At 52.0% G+C, this 17,561-nt stretch overlaps 2 protein-coding genes and 1 long non-coding RNA gene across 7 annotated transcripts in view; 2 read left to right on the forward strand and 1 right to left on the reverse strand.

The window, feature by feature from the left end:
* BMP2K (BMP2 inducible kinase) overlaps positions 1–7,060 on the forward strand; it is a 49,687-nt gene extending 42,627 nt beyond the window's left edge. For 4 of the 5 annotated variants that reach the window (XM_064416319.1, XM_064416320.1, XM_064416322.1 and 1 more), the window contains one exon: positions 1,924–7,060. In XM_064416319.1, the coding sequence (XP_064272389.1) occupies positions 1,924–3,362 (1,439 nt within the window). In that variant the 3' untranslated portion in view covers positions 3,363–7,060. The remainder of the gene's footprint in view (positions 1–1,923) is intronic. The other variant, XR_010360565.1, reaches the window with a different exon arrangement.
* Positions 7,061–7,639: 579 nt separating this feature from the next.
* On the reverse strand, positions 7,640–14,039 carry PAQR3 (progestin and adipoQ receptor family member 3). The gene is made up of 7 exons (XM_064416324.1): positions 13,747–14,039; positions 13,477–13,639; positions 12,599–12,754; positions 11,719–11,916; positions 10,294–10,384; positions 9,843–9,991; positions 7,640–9,432 (listed from the first exon to the last, which is right to left on the reverse strand). Exons 1-6 carry the CDS (start codon positions 13,929–13,931, stop codon positions 9,849–9,851), a joined length of 936 nt encoding a protein of 311 aa, XP_064272394.1. The 5' UTR covers positions 13,932–14,039; the 3' UTR covers positions 7,640–9,432; positions 9,843–9,848.
* Positions 14,040–14,559: 520 nt separating this feature from the next.
* Positions 14,560–17,561, forward strand: part of LOC135298584 (uncharacterized) — a 250,881-nt gene continuing 247,879 nt past the window's right edge. The window contains exon 1 of the long non-coding RNA XR_010360570.1: positions 14,560–14,765. This is a non-coding gene — a long non-coding RNA (uncharacterized LOC135298584). The remainder of the gene's footprint in view (positions 14,766–17,561) is intronic.

A 17,561-nucleotide genomic window follows, 5' to 3' on the forward strand; every position in this document is an offset into this window, starting at 1 on the left:
GAAGTAGTCCCTTTTTCTCCTTTAAAATCTATTTGCATTTATGCTAACATAAGTGTTCCAGTAAATATTGGAAACAGCAGGATTTGGAAGCTGGGGGGGGCGGTTATATAGTGCAATGTGAAAGCTGTACCTTTGGGAAATCTAAAGTAAGCAGCAGAATAATCCAGATTCTAATTTAGTGGGTAAAGCAAATATGTAGCATTTAAAATTACAGTAGATAAGAAGCAATCTGACACCAGAAGGCAAGAAGAAACAGCTCAAAGCCCTAATCACCTGATGGTTTTAGTCATTCTGGTCATCTTGTTTTTAAATCCTTACATAAATTGTATTGCTGCTGAATTTTGATTATTTTAAGTGTAGCTGCAAAGGAGTGAGGAAGCTGATGGATGAGGAAATTGCTATTAATTCCCTTTAAAAATGGAAGAAATGGCTCTTGTAAAACTGAAGCATAGAAAGAAAGAATCTGACTTGACCTAGTAGCTGCACACTAGTTTCCTTGTGAAAGAAAGAATTAGCTGAGAAAATGTTTTGTATATTGCAAGAGCAGGAGTTATGAGCGGGATTTTGGCTGAAGATGATTTTTGGAGAAGTAGCAGATGCCTGTAGCCATCCCTAGCTTTTTCCATCCTTTGAACACATGGAGTAGGTTAAATGTCTCTGTTTGTATAACACAGCCCTAAGTGGAAGACATCAGTTTTGGCTGGGTGAGGTCAGGGGTGCAGTGCAGTGCTGTGGGTAGAGTTCTCTAATATTCTCTAATAGCTCTTCCACAGGAGCAGCCCTGGCCCCAGCTACTGTCAGATGCTGGAGATGTGAGAGGCTTGTCCCCAGTGCCAGGGTGCCTGACAGCTTCTCTGGGCACAGTGGCACCCAGGCTTTGGGCACACAGGTTGTGGGCAGTGGCTCTGGGCCTGCTGGGAGGTGAATTTTCCTGCTGCTGCTAGTGTTACATGTAACATCAGGCACCCTGTCTGTGGCCAAGAGGACATTTCTAGGGCAAGTGTGCTTTATCCAGTGGAGACTTGAGTATTTTGATTTCCCTCCTTCCCTTTTCCTTCCAGTAGAAATCAGAATCAGTTACACTCCTGAAAACATCACCCCACATGACAGAGCTCTGACACAGGGAGAAAATGAGTGTGCTCAGTGACAAGAGCAGTGCCAGTGCTACTGTGCAGCCTCCCCTGCTCTGCCTGCTCTTGCCATCTCTTTTTTGTACCACTGCAAAATTTTTATTGCTTCCAGTGTTTCCAAGGCAACCATGCCACAAAAGACTCGTCAGTGATTTGTTCCTTCAGTTCCAGTTGTCAGTGAATAGTAGGGAGAAAGCTGGCAGAGGGAAAGAAGTAGATAAATTTCCTCGCCATTGAGAAGCTGAGCTGACAGGTTGCACTTAGGCACAAAGCAGAAAGCATTGCTCTCAAACTTGAGGAAAAGCAAGAGCCTTTGTGCCTCAGTTGCTGCACAAGTTAGAAGGAGCTGCTGTCACGACTACAGCATTGTTTGTCAGAGCAGACTATCAAAGCAGAAGCACATAGAAAAATAGCTTTTGTGCTTAAAAATATAATATAAAAAATTAGTGTTTAAATCTTGCTGCTTCCAGAGGAGAGTAGCTGTGTAATGACTGGGTTTGAAAAGCTGTTCCTAGAGATCAGCTGTGTCCATTAGCCCCTTGTGTATGCCCCCCAAATACTGGTACTGTATTTCCAGGCACCTTGTGCTTTAGAAGGAAAGCTGGCAGCTCTGTCTGTTCATTTTATGTGTGTTGTTTGAAATGTCTGATCTGATTTTTAGCTGGTTTCCCTCCCTAAGTACAGGATATATGTTTTGCATCAGCTCCTGGAGTGTGTGGCTGTGGAGTGTGTGGGGCAAGTTTTGCCTTTCTGTGTTTTAAGTTTTCATTTGCTTTTTTCTTTGGACCCACAGGTTCCCCTGGAAAACAAGTGGATAACTCAGCCAGCAATCAAGGAAATAACTTAGGGACCCCAACAAAGGCTGGAAAACTGAGCCATGCATTTAGAGATCCCCGGGCAGGGAGGAAAAGTGCAGAGGGACACGTGACAAAAGGTGGTGAGGAGTCAGAGAGTGATTTTGAATCGGATCCTCCTTCTCCCAAGAGCAGTGAGGAAGAAGAAGAGCAGGAGGATGAAGAAGTCTTGCACGGAGAGAATGGAGACTTCAATGATGACAATGATACAGAACCAGAGAATTTAGGCCACCGACCTCTCCTCATGGATTCTGAGGAAGAGGTGGAAGAAGAGGAGGAAGAAAAGCAGAGCTCCGATTCGGATTGTGACCGAACCAAGCAAAAATGTGTGGAAGGGCTCCCGGGCACTCGGTTCAGAGATGGTGCGGGCAGCAGTGAAATCACAGAGCCCAGTTCAGTGCCTATGTCCCTGCCTGAGGTGCCAAGCACTCTGATCAACTCTGGCCAAGAATTTGACGTGTTTGGAGCTGTGCCCTTTTTCACTCTGCAGCCTCAGGCAAGAGAGAAAGTGGTCAAAGATGTTTCCTCTCAGGTGGCTTTTCCCAGCCAAAGCCAAGAGCAGGATGACTTTGATGTTTTCATAAAAGCTCCTTTCAGCAAAAAGGTGCCGCAGCAAGATGGGCAGGGCTCAGGGATGGAGCCTCTGCTCTCCCCCACCTCTCCGCGGAGCGTGGATATCTTTGGTTGCACCCCATTTCAGCCGTCCCTTGTCCCCAAGTCTGCTGGGAGCAGACAGGACCTGTTTGGGCTGGTCCCGTTTGAGGAGATCGCAGGCAGCCAGCAGCAGCAGCAGCAGCAGAAGGTGAAGCAGCAGCGGAACCTGCAGAAGCTGTCTTCCCGCCAGAGGCGCATGAAGCAGGAGGTGTCCAAGAACAACGGGAAGCGCCATCACGGCACCCCCACCAGCAGCAAGAAGGGGCTGAAACCCATCTACCGCACCCCGGAGCGTGCCCGCCGGCACAGGAAGGCCGGCCGCAGGGACTCGCAGAGCAGCAACGAGTTCCTGACCATCTCGGACTCCAAGGAGAACATCAGCGTGGCCTTGACTGACAGCAAGGATCGAGCCAACCCTCTGCAGACGGACGAGACGCTGCTGGATCCTTTCGGAGCCAAACCCTTCCACCCGCCGGAGCTGATGCGCCACGCCCAGCACCAGGGCTTTGGGGACAGCCGCGGGGACCACGGCGCAGTTGTGGTGGCTGGCAGGCCCAGGCAGAGCTCCTTGCACGGGGCTGTTCACGGAGGGGACGGGCTGAAAACTGATGACTTTGGTGCGGTGCCCTTCACAGAGCTGGTGGTGCAGAGCACACAGAGCCAGCCACAGCAGGCACTGGAGTTAGATCCCTTCGGAGCAGCTCCGTTCCCTTCTAAACAGTAGAGGCTTCCAGTGGGTTCCCCCCACTACACCTCTCCAAGTCCCTTAATAAAGGTTTAGTGGAGTAATTTATGTGATTGAAATGCCAGGGGCCTGGGTTGTACAGCTTCTTCAGGTTGAGGAGGCAGTGGCCTACATGCGTGATGGAATTGCAAATAATGGCTAGTTCTGATTTGGATCTTTTGGAGAAAAAGAGAAAAAAAAATCAGAAGTGTTTTTTCCTTATGGCAGGTGGCTCCCAGAATGAAATGAGGAATTGAATACGAATTGCTGTCACTGACTTGGGGCCCTGGGACATACTGTCATTGTGCACTTTGGTCTTGCCTTTCCTTGCCTCTGCCATATGCCCTGGTGGAGCAGAAGAGGCAGGGAGCACATGGAAAATGCTTCCCATATGTACAGGAGGCTAATGAACTGCGGTGCTTCTTCGTGTCTCATCAGACCTAAGAACCAAGACGTACTGATATCCAGATTATGTGCTGGAAATAGCCCAGTCTTTGCTTCCTAGGTGAAAACTACCTTTAATAATAATAAAAATAAAGCAGCCACATCCTCAGGGGGCTGTGGCCTAGAATTCCAGAGCACAGCTATGGCTTAGGACCTTGCAGACATCTATGCAGCTGCAGAGACGAAAGGCAGACTTTTTTTTTTGTGTGTGTGTGTGCCTAAATGGTCAATTTTGAATTATTTTTTTAATAGTAAGTGCCATTAATGTAAAGTAGCAAACTGGAAATGTAGAGTCAAAACTAAAGAAGGAGGTGATTTACTGATCTGTGAGAAGCCTGAATGTGTGGGGGAGTGAGCCAGCAGAGACGTGGCCAGGATTGCAGCACTTTGGGAGACTCCTCAGCACACTGGAAGAGGGGCTGTCCTTGGGCACGTGGAGTGCTTCAGATGACTTGCAGAACTGACTGTGAGGTACAACCGTTGGGTTGGTTTAATTACAACTTGGGATTTGTGTCTGTTTTCCTCATGGATTTTGATTGCAAAGGAAATGTGTCCTCTCTCAGACCTGTTGGTTTTTCACCACAACAGTTTTATGACATGACTGTAACCTGATGCTCTTTTAAGGGTCGCTAAAGGCACTGAGCTTTGGAGAAGCTTCCTGCCTCGGCTGTGTTCCAGCAGGAGCTGGTGGCTGCTGCACCACGGAGCTGCATGTCACCCCATGGAGCCTTTTGGGAAGGACCCCTGTCCTGCTGCCGTGCACCGGGAGGTGCCTCGTGTGATGGCAGGAGGTGTGAACACTGCCGAGCACAGGGTTTGCTTCCTGTGGTGCAGAGGCTGGCGGTGTGTGCAGGCAGGATGGACACTGTGTGCAGGGACAGTGCCCCTCGGGACAGCCCAGCCTGGCTTCCATGCCATCCTCACAGGGACACAAAGGAGGTGGCTCCTTGGCTTGTCTCACCTTTCTGTCCCGCTCCACCGGAGGCTGAGGAAAGGGTAGCTGGGTGTTTGCACAGGGGGGACATCCCTGGTTGTGGCCGGGTGTCCTCACGTGCCCCTCTTTCGCAGGTGAAGTGAGATATTCAGGGTTGTGAGCTTTCTTCCCCCAACGCCTCCTGCTGGATATTCAGGAGATGATGGGGGAATTTGGTCCCTTTCACTATTCACTGAAAACACATTGAAAACAAATCACGTGCCTCCTTTGGGATCAGTTTGATAAAATGCCCCCCAGGATATATGTGAGACAGCTTCCCTTACCTCTGGAATCTGAATGTAGCTCATAGTGATGGTGTACAGATAGCTACCTTCATCTTCCTCAGTTTCACTTCTCACAGGGTGTAGGTGGAATATTCCAGCTGTGCCTGCTTCAGTGTGCCTTTTCCAGGATTAGGAGTTAAGCCCTTAGGAGATTGAGTAGAAATGTTTCAACACAGGACTTTCCAGGCTTTATTACTGCTCTTCTCACCTGTTTGGTGCCAAAGGTTGCAAGAAGCACATGCCAACTTTTGTAGCATTTCTGACACTCAGGTTTACAGTCTCTTTCCCTTTATTTTTCTTTCTCTCTGTGCATGCTTATGAGCTGCCCTTCTCAATGTCTTTCAGAGCTGTTACCTGCCTGAAGAGCCCTTGGAATGCATCAAGATGACAAATGTGGCAGTGAGGTGGACACAAAATGAGCTGAAAACTGTGGTCCTAAATGTGGTTGGTCCTCACCAAAGCCAGGCTGTTGTGGTCTTCCCAGTGGGAAAGCAACAGGAAGGGTTAAGGATGCACATGGCCCCGGGGCTTGGCTCCAGGGCCCGGAGGAGAGGTGCAGGGAGGAGGCTGGGCACGGCAGAGCCAGTGTGGGCAGAAGCCATCAGGTAAATGACAAATAGGAGATGTGTTCACGGGCTGTTGGCATAGCTGAAGGGGCTGCAGGGGGTTTTGGCACAGGGTCTCTGTGCACTTACACTGCAGCACAGCCAAGCTGAAGGGAGACACAAGGCCAAGGCAAGCTGCAGACCTCAGACTCTAGAGCTGGCACGATTTATGGCCCCTGATATTTGCCTCCTAATGGCCTTAAGAAACCTGGTTCTTCATACTTGAGACACCAGTCAGGTTTTTGCTTAAATTTAGCTTTTTTTTCTTCAGTTATTTTATCCTTTCTCATGGTCGATGTGAGATTGGTTCACCCCGCTAAGCTGACTTTTCCTGGTGTATGTAGTTTATACACAACTGAACCCAAGTTGGGGGTTGTTTTCAGCCACTATCCACTATTCAAAGGAGGTGAAATGTGGGACTGTCAGGGAACGGGGTATCCTTTGCCTTTTTTCAGGGTGTGTGGAGTGCAATGTGACCTTAGTAGACAGCAGGAAAGCCCTTGCTGCAGTAGACATGTACGTGCTGCCTGTGGTAGCGAGAGGGCAAGGTTGGCACTTCCCTTCCAGACAGAAATCCCAGTGGGTTTTTACAGCTTCTCCTTCAGCATGCTGAGGGACTGAAGCACAGGCCTTCCAGGATCAGCTGCTGGAGAGAGAGTCTGTCCCCAAGTGCTAAGAAGGAAGCACAACCTCTTTTAAGTGGTTGTGGTGGTGGAAAGAAGAACCAGGTAGTTGTGTTTGCCTGCAGACTCAAAGGGCCCTTAGGTATGTAATTAATACAATTAATGCTGTGGTGGAGGGCTCTGTGAGCACCAGTGTTGGAGGCGGAAAAAGCTTATAATCATTCTGGGTGTCCCAGTTAGTAAAACCAAGTACTGTGAAAATAAGTTGATTATATTTGCTACTGTGAGAAAAAGAGTTTATCTGGAGTTTTTTATACTATATCGTGTATTTTTATATATCTAAGAAGTATATATAAAATATACACATGCTCGCACACATCACGTACCCCTTGGAGCTGCTGTGGTGTTGGTAACCCAGCAGCCACAATCATGTTTGTGACCTGAGTGATTATGCGTTGAGCACCAAGGGTGGCTGCTGTGTTACTGCTCCATAGAGCCTATTTTGAAAGGAAATCAAGGAGATGGTGTGTATGGTAAAGTTATGACTGAGGCATCACCTACTATTAAAGAGCATAAAAACTATTTTAAAATTGCTGGCATTCAGCTTTTAAGTGCACTTGCCTGAACTACACTTCCATTTCTTGTTAGACTTGGAGTTTCTAAAGCTTTTTTGTGTACTACTAAAGCGAGAACTTTTAACTTTTTTTGTGAGGCTGATGTATATCATAAAACCCTTGGAGTTGTTAAATAAAGGAACCTGGTAACAGTGCCTTTGCAGGTCTCTTCAACACTGTGTTGTGAGGTATTCGTGTGGAGGTTTCATTTACTCATTATAAGCAGTGCTGCTGAATGATTTTGTAGCTGTCATGTAAGCACCTGTGATTCTCTTAAAACAGTTTTAAGTAGTTGTATTTGCTGCCCAATTATCCTGCAGTATCCAACTGGTTGAAATCCTTCAGTTCAGTGTTACTCCTTAAAGCCTTCCTGCAGAAAGGTCGTGAATGGGTCCCAGTGCCACTGTACTGAGCTCTGCACTTCTGGACAGAACTGTAATGTGGTGTGAGCCCCTTCCTGCAGTTGTTTACTGCAGCAGGTTCTTTGGATGCTCCTTGCATTGATTTTACTCTCAGGTGAGCTGAAGTAAGAATGGAAATGGTCAAGAACCGATAAAGCAGCAGCAGGAGTCCGTTAATAGAGTACTTGGTAGTAGGCTGAAAAGCTGAGTTCATCAGCGAGTTCAGCTAGAGAGTCTCCCCCAAAAATCCCTGTCTGTGGCACAAGTTCCATGGCTGAGCCACTGACATCTATTGTTTTGCTGCATGAGATGCAGGAATGATATAACTCCAAGGAAAAAACCAACGAACTGGAATTTATTTATAGGATCAATATGTACATCAAAGATCATCATGCAGCTTGATAAATTGTGTCAGGTAAAAATGCACATCTTGGCAATCAGTTTCCTTATCTGGTGGAAACTGCTGGAGAAGTTGAGAGTTTCCATTATAAAAATACATTAGCAAATGCTGAAGTCAGTAATATTTCAGAGTACAGACACATTATTGGGGTACTACTGTACACATAACACTGGAAACAGACTTTTACACTTGCAAGTTCCTTGTCAGGCTTCAGTAGTAGTAATTAGTGCACTTGAAACTTGCTTGGCTGTCAAGTTAAAAAAATCATTAAAAAATCAGTGTTCACACTGAAAGGCTGAAAGCTCTGGGAGCTGAATCAGTAATGCAGAGTCAGTTTTGCCAATACTTGTTTCTGGAGTTAAAAAAAACAACAGAAAAACACCAAAACCGCAGACAGCATCCCTATCCAGCATATCAGGAGGAGTTTCCATCCTGCCTTCTCCATGCCTGAGGAGTGCAGGTGCCTGTCTGTAAGCTTCCACCTCCACTCCACATCTCCTTGGCACACCCTGACCAGAAAACAAGTCCTGCTCCTCTGCCTCAGCCCAGAGGGAGGCAGCTTCGGGCAACCAACAGAGCCTGCCTGCCCTGGGGCAGTCACTGCACAGAGCCAGCCTCTCCCAGTGGATTGGAGGGAAGCCTTCTCCACAAGTACACAGCCACTTAGGATTTGTCCCAGCAGCATCCTTGCCTCTAACCCACAAGTCCAAAGGATGCCGGTGCTGTTTGGAAAACTGGCACCCCTGGAGCTTAATGGTGCTGGGCTGCAGCTGTGCAATAACCAGCGTATTCCATGGCTCCCTGGTGTTCATTTCATAAGGAATGGTTCCACATCACATCCTGAAACTCCAAGCAGCCTTGGCACTGTGGCAGGATTGTGAAAGCAAGTCCTTTTGGACAGCGGTGTCTGCGAGTGCAGTATCATCCTGCACACTGGAAAAGGCCAAAGTTCAGGAATCTGCATCCCCAGCAGGTTCCCTGATTGCAAAACAGCAACAAAACATGGACACGCAGGCTTAGTGCTACTCCTGGAATATTTTGAATACTGATTCCAGATTGCTGAAGGGATCTAGAGAAATTTCTTAAAGCATTGGCACCACCCCGACCCCCCTTGGGGGAGGCTATTTTCAAGATCTGCAGTGAAGATCTAAGTGTGCTGGATGTCATGTGATCTTATCTCCCAGGGAATGGGAGAGAGCTCATCCAGGACAGAAATCCACTGAATTCCAGTTCATGTGTTCCTGTGCCAATGCCAAAGCATAAACACATCTTCCACATCAAGGCTGAGGGATGCACTGCCCACAGGGCTGTGCTTTGGATCCAGGACCGGCTCCCACAGTTCCTACAATTTTACAGGCACGCTGCCAGGAGTGTTCTCCTAAATGTGCACTCCCCTTGCAAACCTGGCATCCAGGCCTGAGCCGTTGGTGTTTGCCAAGCAACAAAGCATCCTGCTGGGATCTGTGTGCCGAGTTAGCTCAGCCCCTGCTGTCCCGCTCCAGGCAGAGCCACTTGGTTCTTGACTGCAGGGCAGGAACTGGCTGGGAAGGAAACACCCCTCTGACCCAGGCAGTGCTGCTGTGTTTATCAAAGCTTGCAGTAACACTCTGTCCCAGCAAGGGGGTAACAGTCCAGCAGTCAGGAAGGGAACTGCCTCAGTCCTTGACAACACAGCTCTTCACATGAGGCCCAGATCCTCAGAGTCACAGATCCTCTCGTGCTGCCTCTGAAATAGAGCAGGGAAACGAGGTAAATCACTGTGCACGTGTAGTTGGCAACTCATCTGATTTCCACAACATCCAGAACAATGCTGAGCAGACTGAAAACCTGACAAAAGCCTGAGGAAAAGGCTACTTAAGTACTAATGATGGTTTGAGACTACTCAGATTGTGACACAGAGCTGGAAGGGATCTGCCAGGGCTAAGTCCAGCCTGCTCTAAAACTGCTCAAGGCCCCAGCAGCTCCACAGAGCCTCATCCAGTGCAGCAGCACAGGTGAGCAGAGTGCCTGGCATCACACGCCTGCTTTTTATTGGCACCAGTCAGGACCCATTGCGGGGCAGCGACCCGAGGTGCAGGCCGGCATTCCCGAAGCCTGTGCTCAGTGTCCTGCTCCCGAAGGTGGCAGCAGCCGTACCTTGGCTCACAAGTCCGCGCTGTACTCGGGGCAGGGCTTGCTGTGCCGGTACTGCATGATGTACACTGTGGACTGGTGCCACCAATACAGCATCACCACTGCCAGGATGTGCCACACTTGGTGGCTCGAGCCGAGGTAGTTCAGCTGGCCTGTGGGAGAGAACAGGGACATGGAGTTCAGCTGTTAAAAGCTGGCCATGCAGTGCAATCAGCAATCGGCGTCCTGCAGAGCTCTGCCACACCCTGCCCGTGAGGGCTGACAGGGAAAGTTCTTTAACGAACTTGATGGAAGCTGTCTGCCTCGTCCCACTCCTTTACTCTGTGTGGGAACACTGCATGGGGAACACGGTCAGCCTGTTCTCTCCCAGGAAGTTCAGCACCCACAGCAAGGACTGTGGCACTGCAGAAAGCTTAACTGCAGAAAAGAAAACAGCCAGAAGAGAATTTCCTACCTGGGAAGTATCTTTCTGGAACTTTGGAAATATAGAAGAGAAAAGCTACAGCAGCGATGAAGTACATGACAAATACCCGCGGAGCAAACTCCTGCAAAAGAAAAGCAAGCTCTCCTATTCTGTTAGAAGGCAAAACCAGAAAAAAATGTCCCTAAGGATAAAAAAGGAAAAGGCATGACAGCACCGAATCTTCCTTCCCTGCCTGTGTTAGCTGTGCACAAACCCAATGGGGACACACATGCCAAACTCTGGGAAAGCCTGAGTGGGAAGAAACCTCTTTTATTCCAGCCTCTAGCTTCTACACACAAGCTACTCCGTTCAGCTGCCAGCAGACACAGCATGTGGCTGTGCAAGGTCACCTGCCACTGCCCTGAGCCTGCACAGCACATCCCACTGAGGCTGGGATGGCAGCAGCTGCACACAGCACTGCTCAAGCACCAGCAACACGGCCACCAGGTGGGTCTTGTTAGCAGAATTACCAAAAGTGGACCCTTCTTCTGAAGTACGGAAACAAAATGTGTACTGTAGACACCATCCTGCTACCCCAGGGGAAGCCAGATGGGGAAGTGTGGGGGCACAACTGCTACTGCTGGTTTTTCGGGGGACACTGTGAAATGTCCTGCATAAAGGCCACATCTATTTCGAAGTGGTGCTCTGCCACATTCCACAGCAGCTCTGGACCTGGCTGAGCCCTCACCCCAGGGGACAGCCACGCATCCAGGCCAGCCCAGGTGTGTGCAGTTTGTGCTCACTGTGAAAATGAAGTGTTTCTTTCAGCACCATCAGGTGTTGCTGAGCAACTGTAGTGATTTCAGGGTGGTTCATACTGGGGCATGCCTTTGGCTCTACTGGGCTGCTGCTTTCACAGCATAATTCCAAGGGGTGAAGCAAACAGGAAAATAGTAACATGACAGAGCTGTTAGAGGAGGATTGTGTGGGAGACAGAGGGCTGAGCAGGTAAATGCTGATTTCTGCTGCCATCCTAGGGAACAGACAAGGAGACAAGTAATCATCCCATCATCCCAGTGTCTCCTGGTTGCCCTCTGGAGCTGTGGAGGCGGCCAGCCCTGAGCACTCCTGCAGCCTGACAGGCTCCTTCCTGCTCCACAGGCACCTCAGCTCCTGGCCCCTGCCCTGCCAGGGTGCGGTCTGCCCGCACAGGCTGCTCCGTGCCCAGGCACAGGCACAGCTGGATCCTGCTTTCCTTCCCACCTCGCAGCTCTAGGGCAGCACAGCACAAGGAAGCCTCCCAAGCTGTCTATCCCCTCTCAACACACTTCTCAGTGTTCCCATTTGGATCGTATCAACCAAAAGAATTCTGTCCTTAGAAGGATTTGAATTCCTCCTGCTTCCCCAAGTGTAAGAGAACTCAAGAAAGATGGCAAGTGAAAAGCAAAAGGTTTGGTGTTTTTTTTTTTTTTTTACCTGTACAATGGATGCCCCAACGCCGCCATTGAGCCAAACCCAGTGGATGGTGGGAATGATTCCATAGCCAGACACGGAGCAGAAGATGATGGAGCGCAGCCTGTGCCACTGCTGTGTGAGGTAACTGGGGTGGATCTGAGCAAAAAACACTGCCAGGATCATGGCCAGCACAGTGATCAAATACACCTGGCGCCAGTACTGGGGGCACAAAGAAACAAAGGCGAGTTTGTGGAGTGCAAAAGTCAGCTCTGGGCAGAAGGCTTCAGTGACCGAGCACAGCAGTGCCTCACCCTGTCCCTGCTGCCATGGGTCTGAGTGCAGGGCCCTCTGCTTGTCACCTGGCACTGAGGGGAGGGGACTGTTCCTGGGGGCACCTGGTACCACACCCTTCATTCCAAGCAGGTCCTGCACCAAATGTTTTCAATGCACTGTGCCTCACCAGCCCAGTTCTGCTCCTGGACAGCCATGTCCAGGGCAGGCCTTGACAGGGAACTCATTTACTCATCCTCTCTTAGGAGGAGGGAAAACAAGGTTGTTTCTGCCTCGCAGCAGCTACCTCGTGGGCAATGCTGTTTGAATAAAGTACCTGTGATGGGACACATCCTACGACCAGCCTCAGGCACTGGATACAGGTAGGACCTGTAAAGTTTCCCTGCCTTGAGAGAAATTTAAATATTTTGCTGAGGCTTGTGCAATCAACAGCTGGAAAGGAGAACCTGCATTTGCCTGTCTCTTCAGCCGGCACAGTTCTGCTGAGGTCAGAGGGACATGTCCCAGTTCCCATCCGTGCCACAATGCTCCTGTTCTCCTTGGACACCTGCACTGAACCCCTTCCTGCAGCACAGAAACCAAGCCCTGCAAGGACGCGCTCCTGACTCACGTTACTGCAGTAGAAGGCATAGAACACTCCTGACACGTAGCAGCCCAGGATCCCGATGGAAATGCCCGCGTAGTCCAGCGCCATCCAGCGCCGGCTGGTCTTCTCGGAGCGGTGGCAGCAGAAGAGGTGGTATCCTACTGAGCAAAGCATACAGACCTACGCAGAGAGCCAGAGGAGGGGGTTAATTCCTTACCAAGGAGCAGGGAGCGCAGCAAGCCTCAGCGCCCGGCCCAGGATGTGCTGTGCAGGCATTTGTGATCCCTGCCAGCCAGCCACAGAGCTGCTCTGGCAGGGGGAGGAGGAGCAGGACACCGCAAACCGCGGTAACCAGTTGTACAAGTAACAGCTCCCGAGGCCCAGAGAGCTGGCAGTGCTCCAGGGAGACACATCCGCACCAGCACAGGGCAGAGCCCAGAGCCCAAATCTGCCCTGAGTGCCTGCTGTGTGCCCTGACTGAGGGAGCACTCAGAAATTTAACTCTGTTTGCTCCTAGGCTGGCTTACAATCTTTTCCCTGAGAAGCGTTTGGTTCTCTGTGGCCTTCTGCGGGAGCAGGGAGGAGCACCAGAGCCACTTGTGGCTGTGCAAAGGCATCCTGTGCCCTGCAGAGAACACAACGCAGCTCTCGCAAGGACAGCGTGCTGCACAGGAGCTGCAGGGGACACGTCTGCTGTGCAAACAGATCCCTCTGACAAGTAACAATGAGGCCACCAGCCCTTCCCGACCATCCCGGTGCTCCGGTGCTTGGCCCTTTTCCAGCAGCACCTGGAGCCGCTCAAACTGCGGCGGCTCCAAGAGGCGGCCCGGAGCAGCGCGCTCGCCCAGCGCGGGCTCTGTGCCGTGCCAGCCGTGCCGGCCCCGCGGGCAGCCGGCTCCCACCTGGAAGCAGAAGAGGCAGACGGAGCAGATGACGAAGTCCTCGCGGGAGGCGCCGGCCGCCGGCAGCACGGCCGTCAGGTCGTAGATGCCCAGCGTGAAGAAGAGCAGGAAGCCGAGCAGGTGGCTCCAGATGTTGACGGTCTCGTTGGAGAGGATGAAGAGGCTGCGGGAGCACACAAACACAAACACACACAAACACAAGCACACACACGGCGTGAGCAGCGGCGGCGGCGGGGCCCGGGCAGGCCCGCGGCCGCGGGGCGCGCTCACCTCTTGATGCAGAGGCGGGAGGGCAGGTAGGCGCGGTATCCATCGGTGATGTAGGGGTTGTCCTTCAGGAACACCGGGATCTGCTCGTACGTGTAGAGCCGGATGCCGCGCGGCACCAGCACCGGCCAGTATTGGTAGCTGCCCAGCTCGATGTAGTGCGCGCTGCGCAGCAGCTTCTGGTGCATCCTGGCCGCCGCCGCCGCATCGGACCGCCCCAAGCCGCCCTCGCGGACCGGGAGCGGGAGCGGGATCGGGATCGGGAGCGGCGCCGGGAAGGGCCGTGATGACGTCACCGCGCGGCGCCCGCCGATGGCGTCACGGCGCGGGTCGGCCCCGTCCTGCGCCGGGAATGACCGCTAGGGGGCGCCCGAGCGGCGCCCCAGCGCCCTCAGCGCTCCGGAGCCCCCGGCGCGGGCCGGGATCCGCCGGGATCCGCCGGGCTCCTGGGATCCCTCCGAGCTCCCAGACCCTCGCAGGACCCCGCACACCTCCGGGATCCTCCGAGGCGCCTTGGAGTCCGAAGTTCCCCGCGCTGCCTCAGAGCGCTCATCCCCCCGGGGCCCCTCAGAGCCCTCAGATCTCTGGGGCCCCTCAGACCCCCGGGACCCCCCGGGGCACCTTGGGCTCCTCACACCCTTGAGGTGTCTTAAGAGCCCTCAGACCTGCCGGAACCCCCCAGGGCCCCTCAAACCCCTCAGGCCCGCTGGGACCCCCTGAGGTGCCTTGGACTCCTCAGCCCCCTCAGACCTGCCAGGACCCCCCAGGGCCCCCCAGACCGCCGGGGCCCCCCAGAGCCTCACGACCCTCTGAGACACCCTGGGGTGCCTCAGTCCCTCTGGGACCCCTCAGGTTTTCAGAATCCTCAGATATCTTGGACTCCTCAAAGCCCTGAGGTGCCTCAGACTCCTCAGACCTTCCAGGACCCTCCAGGACTCCTCTGAACCCACTGGGACCCCCTGGGCATCCCCTGGACCCTTCGGCCCTCCGGAACAACAGAGATGTGCCTTTGGGCCGGTCAGGTAGGCCTGAGGCTGCAAACCTCAGTGGGAGAGGCCAGGAACAAACTTCTGAGGTCAAACAACCCCAAGGGCTGTCGTTCCCCGTGGGAATTGCAATTGCAATGTGCAACGTCTGATTAATTGAGATCATGATTACTAGCATTTTGAGAGTTGCCTTGTGTACTCTGGGAAGTAACAAAAAGTCTTAGTAGCAAGAAACACTCTTCCAAAAGTTTGCATTGCCCCAGTAAGAAAAGTTGTATGGTGTTTGCCAGTTGCTTTTAATGGTTTTTTGCTAATTACAAAAAAAAAAAAACAAAACAAAAAAAAACCACAAACAACAAACAAACAAAACAGTAGTGGGGGTAAAGCATTAATTCCCTAGGTATAATAACAAGACTTTTGGTTTCCAAGTTGCAGACAGGTGTGCCAGAGGGTGATGCTGGCAGTCCTGTGCCGGGAAGGCCCCTCAAAGGTCTGGGTCTCATTACACCAGACGCCGTGAGGAGCGTGTGGGGCTGTCCCCTGGCACAGGTGCATCACAGGAACTAAAAGATGGGGACGATGGGAGGCTAAAATCCACCCTGACACTCGAGGCCGGGTGTTGGGCAGAACCAGCTGTGCCGCGTCACCCCCAGGTTTGTGTTAGGCCGTTTGGTTCCCCAAATTAAGCTGGGTTCGGTCGGCAGCAGCTCTTGAGTATTTGTGCCGGTCGGCCATTCACTGAGATTTCTCCCTGCTGGTGTCCTTAGAGCGCTGTTGCTCCTGCCCTGCCTCCTCCCTCCTGCTCAGCAGCTCCGCGTGCTGGGTACCTTTTCCCCCTCATGGAACTCCAGGAGTTCCTCAGAGGAATCCTGTCCACAATAATAATTGAGCGGGCTCAGCTTTAAGATACTTGCTTGCGTTTCAGCTTCCCGGGATGTATTTGGAGGCTGACTCGGAATGGTTCGTCCCTGTTTTACTTGGTTTCTGTTTCCTGTTCCGTCCTGCTCCTCTGGTTCAGGATTTGCCATTCACCCAAGCTTTCCATGATGAGGTTAGTAAGCCTAATTTAGGAGAGAAGCGCAGAGAGAAGGCATTCTCAGGGGGACTCAGCCGTAGCTGAGCCCCGATGGCAGTGAGCTGGGGAGAACGGTGTGCGCTCCCGCCAGCTCCCGCTGACACACCCAGGGGTTTCTTCTTTGCTCCAGCGTCACCAAAGGGTGATCAGAAGGCTGATACCGAGTTAAAAACCTTAATTAATCCTAATTGTCCATTGTCTCATTAGCTGACTGAGACGATTATACCTGCAAAAAGCGCTTTGGTCCTAAGCCCAGTGCAATTTAAATGAACTCCCAAGTGCTTCAAGGGGCTCAGTCGGAAGAAATCCGTGCTGACAGCACTTTTTTTTTTTTCCTAAAGAAGCTTTAATTGGCTGTTAAGTTAGAGCTTTGAAGCTTTGATAGGAGGAGTGTTATAGGTTAAATTAATAGAGGAAATTGAGAAACAATCAGGGCAGCTTTAAATGAATTACTTACACTATTTATTTTGAGTTTATTGAACAATTGTGTTGTATGTGTAAGGGATTGAAATTAGCCATCTGTGTGCGGTAGCTTTGACCTAAATTAACCTTCCTGGGTAAGTAAGTAGCTTGCCCTAATTCCTACACTCGATTCCTACGATGTCGAATTTTACTGGCAGATAAGATTAATTGGGAGGAAAGATGAAAGAGCTCGAGAGGTTCCCTACTTTCCTGTTGGGACTGGAGTCAACTGTGCAGATGGACGTGGGGAAGGCTTTCAGAGAGGCGGCTGAGGAGCTCACCCAGGAGCCGGACTGCCTGCTGACAGCACGCTGAGAGCAGGGGGCTCCGGGGCAGCTGCGGCTTGTGCCCAGGACAGAGCGATGGACAGAGGGATGGACAGCGCCCCCAGCACGGGGCCGTGAGCTGCCCCGGGGCCTGGCCAAGGGCTGGGGGCTCCGCACGGCTGAGCCGGCGCTCCGAGACAGCAGGAGCCGATGGCTCCGCAGGGATCCCAGACTCAGCCGGAGAGATGGCAAACGCCCGGGGAACCAAAGCTTTGTCCCTGGACCTTCCCGAGGCACCAGCCCGAGCCGCTACTGTGTGCCTGCACCACATTGAAATTATTTAGGGAACAAGCGGCGTGGGGCTCTGCCGCTGGAAACCTAGAGCGGAGCCGGTGAGGAAACCTGGTCGGACTGTGTGGAATCCCAGGATCTGTTTGTGCCCTGCTCCATGTATGCTCTGGTTTTCCAGGGAGCAGCTGGGGGAAGGACAATGATCCCAACCAAATATCTCAAATGTTGATGGCGGAATGTGAGCAAACCCCAAAGTGGTTCAGTTTTAAAACTGAAAGAGTGGAAATATTTTTCGGTGCTGATTTTTGAGGCATCGAAACTGGTTTCCGCGCCGCTCATGCCCAGCTCTCCCGGCAGGTGCCAGCCTTGCTCCACGCACCGCCCGTCCTGCCGCCGCACCTGGGCCTGCCTCCTGCCGGCTGCCTCGTCATCCTCAGCCTCATTCCACAGAGTTTGGGGCTCCCCGCGGCGGGCCGGGCCCCGCAGAGCCCTAGCAGCGCGCATCGGGGTGGTGCTAATGTTCCGAAAGTTACCGTGGCTCCGTTTGCCCTCTTCTGAAGTGCCTGGCAAAATGCCTCCTCCCGACTTTTGTTCGGGGGCTTTCCACGTTACAAGTAAGGAAATGGGAGGTGCTCTGGGACTCAAACTTTTCCCACTGTTGGAATCCGATGCTCTGGGAGAATTCAGCTTGCTCTGAGTTTTCCAGAAAAGACATTCGTGCCCAGGAATTAAACCCTG

Source organism: Passer domesticus, chromosome 4 (genome assembly GCF_036417665.1).
Source record: "Passer domesticus isolate bPasDom1 chromosome 4, bPasDom1.hap1, whole genome shotgun sequence".
In the NCBI taxonomy this organism is placed as follows: Eukaryota; Metazoa; Chordata; class Aves; order Passeriformes; family Passeridae; genus Passer; species Passer domesticus.

Coding starts and splice junctions, on each gene's coding strand:
- PAQR3 (XM_064416324.1), bottom strand. CDS start 13,931: ATGCACCAGAAGCTGCTGCGCAGCGCGCACTACATCGAGCTGGGCAGC. Junction 12,755..13,476: donor TCTGCCTCTTCTGCTTCCAG/GTGGGAGCCGGC, acceptor CTCTCTGCGTAG/GTCTGTATGCTTTGCTCAGT. Junction 9,992..10,293: donor TCCAGAAAGATACTTCCCAG/GTAGGAAATTCT, acceptor TCTCTCCCACAG/GCCAGCTGAACTACCTCGGC.